The sequence below is a fragment of the Colobus angolensis genome, unplaced genomic scaffold, assembly GCF_000951035.1.
Source record: "Colobus angolensis palliatus isolate OR3802 unplaced genomic scaffold, Cang.pa_1.0 Scaffold164, whole genome shotgun sequence".
In the NCBI taxonomy this organism is placed as follows: domain Eukaryota; kingdom Metazoa; phylum Chordata; class Mammalia; order Primates; family Cercopithecidae; genus Colobus; species Colobus angolensis.
Window position 1 is genome coordinate 5,882,994 of NW_012114755.1, and position 5,368 is coordinate 5,888,361.

The 5,368-nt window shown below is 39.0% G+C and overlaps 1 protein-coding gene across 1 annotated transcript in view; it reads left to right on the forward strand.

Moving 5' to 3' along the window:
- ANO5 (anoctamin 5) overlaps positions 1 to 5,368 on the forward strand; it is a 72,242-nt gene that overhangs the window by 55,203 nt on the left and 11,671 nt on the right. The window contains exon 17 of the mRNA XM_011937528.1: positions 773 to 903. Within this exon, the coding sequence (XP_011792918.1) occupies positions 773 to 903 (131 nt within the window). The remainder of the gene's footprint in view (positions 1 to 772; positions 904 to 5,368) is intronic.

The following is a 5,368-nucleotide window of genomic DNA, read 5'->3' on the forward strand; positions in this document are numbered from 1 at the left end:
AGGAAGGAAGGAAGGAAGGAAGGAAGGAAGGAAGGAAGGAAGGAAGGAAGGAAGGAAATGTTTGCCCTAGGATTTTAGTAGATATTTCTGATAAGATTGAAATAATTTTTTTTCTGTTTCTACTTTTCTTTCCTAAGCAGGTTTTAATAGGTCCTTAAAATACATCAAATGCTTTTTTCTGCATCAGTTGAGATGATTTTATATTTTTCACCTCAAACCAGTCAATATATTTATTGGTTTGTTAATTTAATTTTCTTTTTTAAAAGTCTCTTTTTAAAAAAAGTAATACATTCTCATGATATATCATCTTTTTATATAGCATGGAATACAGTTGGTTAAAATTTTGTTTAATGTTATTGCATTTATTTTCACATTATTTAAGTCATTTTCTATTATAATCAATTTCATATTTGTTTGAATTTTCTTCTGAGCATCATGACAGCATCAGGATTAGTAAGTGGTTTTTAGTGGTAACCCTCTCCTCCACTTATTCTTTAGCCAAGCTGTCTCTGAGTAAATATATTTCTCTGAACAGAGTAAAGATTGTCTTATTTTCTCAATCACCCTAATAAAGAACTCTTGATTTCTGCATGTATCATGAAAAGAACACTAGATTTTGATTTGCGCTTTGGCTGGAGTCATTTCCCTTTGCTCTGTGATCTTAAGTTTTTCAGTCTCTAATTTCTGCTAGTTTCCAGATCTAACACTCTGATTCTCTGATCGTTTTCTTGTTAGTTATATTTCATATATTAACTTTTATCATTTCCAACAGCTTGGCTTTGAATTGGTGGAGACGGCGAAAAGCTCGGACAAACTCTGAGAAGCTATATAGTCGATGGGAGCAGGATCATGACCTTGAAAGTTTTGGACCCCTTGGGCTTTTCTATGAGTACTTAGAAACAGGTAATTTTTAACCACTCTTCTGAAACATAGAGTCGGCAAGAATGAATGGTTTTTCAGCTCCTGATATTTCTTTCTGCCTTGCACGTGGTAGGTGTTCAATAAATCACTGGCTGATTGGCAAAAATGATAAGTGGAGGGATATAAAGAAAACTTGTTCCCTATTTCCCTGTTCCATCAAACAGACTGCAGAATAAAGTTTAGTTTCAAAACACCAATCTCAGAGACATAATTCCTGTTAATTGAATGTTAATATTGTTGAACCAAATCAAGTAAGAGTCGTTTTTTAATACCCATCTCAAATTTGCTTTGATGGCTATTTCTCCATTTGTTTGCCTCAGTGACAGCTCAAAGACAAAATAAGTTGCTTGGAAAAATTTCCAGAGTTTGACTTGCAATTAGTGTATGTCCTTTCTGTGAGGCTAAAAGTAAGGCTAAAAGTGATCATGTAAGGGAGATACAAGCTGAACACAAGAAACCTCCAAAACATTGCAAGGTTTGAATAGAGAAGAGACTCTTGAGGAGCAACTTTCAGAGAGATTTTTCTGGGAACTGCTTATATGGTCTGCTCAGAGTGTTTTATCTCAAGCAACTTTCTCTGTTTCTCTCATAGAATTAAGGAAACTGTTTGTTTGTTTGTTTCTTTGAGACAGAGTCTTGCTCTGTCACCCAGGCTGGAGTGCAGCAGCCCGATCTCGGCTCACTGCAGCCTCTGCGTCCTGGGTTCAAGCGATTCTCCTGCTTCAGGAGATGGTCTCGATCTCCTGACTTCATGATTTGCCCACCTTGGCCTACCAAAATGCTGGGATTACAGGTGTAAGCCCCAGTGCCCTGCCAAGAAAATAATTTTCTTACCTTTCAAGGCCCATAAAACCGTGGTAGAATACATGAGTAGATCCAAAATTCTTCATGCTTCTCCAGTGCAATACATTTATGTGACACATGGATTGAAATATAAATTTAGAACAAACAGAATCTATTTTATACAACTCTTTGTAAACTCAGATAATCTTTGCTTTATAAGGTGATAAGGCTATAACTTTTAATTAATTGTGTAAGTTTCAAATGAGTTTGCACATATCTGCATCAGAGATTATTACTGAAATTAAAAAGTTGAAACAAAGGTTTCTTAAGATTGTTTACCACTTATTAAGACATAATTAATTTATTCTGAAAACTTTATATATTATCTCTGATTTTGAAACAATTTTGCAGAGTATTCATTATTCTACACATTTTGTTGTTGTGGATTCTGAAACTTGCATAGTTTAATAAGTTTTTTATGCACCACAAAGATTTTAGGTAAAGATATTAGATGTGAACCTAGAAAGTTCATGTTGCTTCTACATAATACTTCCTCTTCATTTTCTATCTCGTAGGTTAGGTAGAGAAAGCAGGAAAAAAAGGAAGTGAATATGTACTTTTTTCACTTGATAGCAAGACCGATTCAGTCAGATGAGAGAAGCTAAATTCCAGAAACATTTGAAACGTATTTAAAAGTGGAGGAATAATGGAAATTTTTTTTTATTTTCTCCTTTAATGGAAAGCCATTTCCATTAAATGGCTTTTTATTTTTTTTCTTCAATCATTTGGGAAGCTTGGGCTGTTGGGTTCTTTTACCCCAAACATTGTTGTAAACAAAAGAATAAAAGTGTGGGGATAAGCCAACTTACACAGGTGTGGTCGTCTGTTGAGTCTTAATGAGGACAGAGAATAAAACTTATTTAGAAAGATGTCATGATAGTAAGGAGAATCAAGACCTTAACAAATTTCTTATTCTAGAAAATGTATATTTCCTTTTCCAGCACACACACACACACACACACACCCAGCTGGCTGCTGGGAATATACAAATGAATCAGTCATTATGCCTGATCTCAAAAAGTAGATTGAATCTAAGATGGCAGAATAGGAACAGCTCCAGGCTACAGCTCCCAGCATGAGCGAAGCAGAAGACAGGTGATTTCTGCATTTCCAACTGAGGTACAGGGTTCATCTCACTGGGGCGTGTCAGACAGTGTGTGCAGGACAATGGGAGCAGCCCACTGAGCGAGAGCTGAAGCAGGGCGAGACATCACCTCACTTGGGAAGTGTAAGGGGTAAGGGAATTCTCTTTCCTAGCCAAGGGAAACCATGACACACAACACCTGGAAAATCGGGTCACTCCCACTCTAATACTGTGCTTTTCCAAGGGTCTTAGCAAATGGCATACCAGGAGATTATAACCTGTGCCTGGCTCAGAGAGTCCCATGCACACTGAGCCTCTCTCATTGCTAGCACAGCAGTCTGAGATCTAATTGCAAGGTGGCAGTGAGGCTAGGGGAGGGGTGCCTGCCATTGCTGAGGCTTGAGTAGGTAAACAAAGTGGCCAGGAAGCTCGAACTGGGTGGAGCCTACCACAGCTCAAGGAGGCCTACCTGCCACTGTATACTCCACCTCTGGGGACAAGGCATAGCCAAACAAAAGGCAGCAGAAACCTCTGCAGATTTAAATGACCCTGTCTGACAGCTTTGAAGAGAGTAGTGGTTCTCCCAGCGTGGAGTTTGAGATCTGAGAACAGACAGACTGCCTCCTCAATTGGGTCCCTGACCCCTGAGTAGTCTAACTGGGTGGCACCCCCGAGTAGGGGCAGACCTCACATGGCTGGGCACCCCTCTGAGACGAAGCTTCCAGAGGAACGGTCAGGAAGCAACATTTGCTGTTCAGCAATGTTCACTCTTCTGCAGCCTTCGCTACTGATACTCAGGCAAACAAGGTCTGGAATGGACCTCCGGCAAACTCCAACAGACCTGCAGCTGAGGGTACTGACTGTTAGAAGGAAAATTAACAAACAGAAAGGACATCCATACCAAAACCCCATCTGTATGTCACCATCATAAAAGACCAAAGGTAGATAAAACCACAAAGATGGGGAAAAAACAGAGCAGAAAAGCTGAAAATACTAAAAATCAGAATGCCCCCCTGCCCCACCTCCAAAGGAACTCAGCTGCTCGCCAGCAATGAAACAAAGCTGGTTGGAGAATGACTTTGGCAAGTTGAGAGAAGAAGGCTTCAGATGATCAAACTTCTCCGAGCTAAAGGAGGAAGTTCGAACCCATCACAAAGAAGCTAAAAACTTTGAAAAAAGATTAGATGAATGGCTAACTAGAATAACCAACGTAGAAAAGTCCTTAAATGATATGATGGAGCTGAAAACCATGGCATGAGAACTATGTGATGAATGTACAAGCTTCAGTAACCAATTGGATCAATGGGAAGAAAGGGTATCAGTGATGGAAGATCAAATGAATGAAATAAATGAATGAAATGAAGCGAGAAGAGAAGTTTAGAGAAAAAAGAGTAAAGAACAAAGCTTCCAAGAAATATGGGACTATGTGAAAAGGCCAAATCTACATCTGATTGGTGTACCTGAAAGTGATGGGGAGAATGGAACCAAGCTGGAAAACACTCTGCAGGATACTTTCCAGGAGAACTTCCCCAACCTAGCAAGGCAGGCCAACATTCCAATTCAGGAAATATAAAGAATGCCACAAAGGTGCTCCTCGAGATGAGCAACTCCAAAACACATAATTGTCAGATTTACCAAAGTTGAAATGAAGGAAAAAATGTTAAGGGTAGCCGGAGAGAAAGATCAGGTTACCCACAAAGGGAAACCCATCAGACTAACAGTGGATCTCTCGGCAGAAACTCTACAAGCCAGAAGAGAGTGGGGGCCAATATTCAACGTTCTTAAAGAAAAGAATTTTCAATCCAGAAATTCATATCCAGCCAAACTAAGTTTCATAAGTGAAGTGAAGGAGAAATAAAATCCTTTACAGACAAGCAAATGCTGAGAGGTCTGCCCTACAAGACCTCCTGAAGGAAGCACTAAACATGGAAGGGAACAACTGGTACCAGCCACTGCAAAAACATGCCAAATTGTTAAGACCATCGATGCTAGGAAGAAACTGCATCAACTAACAAGCAAAATAACCAGCTAACATCATAATGACAGGATCAAATTCAACAATATTAACCTTAAATGTAAATGGGCTAAATGCTCCGATTAAAAGACACAGACTGGTAAATTGGATAAAGAGTAAAGACCCATCAGTGTGCTGTATTCAGGAGAACCATCTCACATGCAGAGACACACATATGCTCAAAATAAAGGGATGGAGGAAGATCTACCAAGCAAATGGAAAACAAAAGAAAAGGCAGAGGTTGCAATCTTAGTCTCTGATAAAACAGACTTTAAACCAACAAAGATCAAAAGAGACAAAGAAAGCCATTATATAATGGTAAAGGGATCAATTCAACAAGAAGAGCTAACCATCCTAAATATATATGCACCCAATATAGGAGCACCCAGATTCATAAAGCAAGTCCTTAGAGATTTAGAAAGAAACTTAGACTCCCACACATTAATAATGGGAGACTTTAACACCCCACTGTCAACATTAGATGGATCAACAAGACAGAAAGTTAA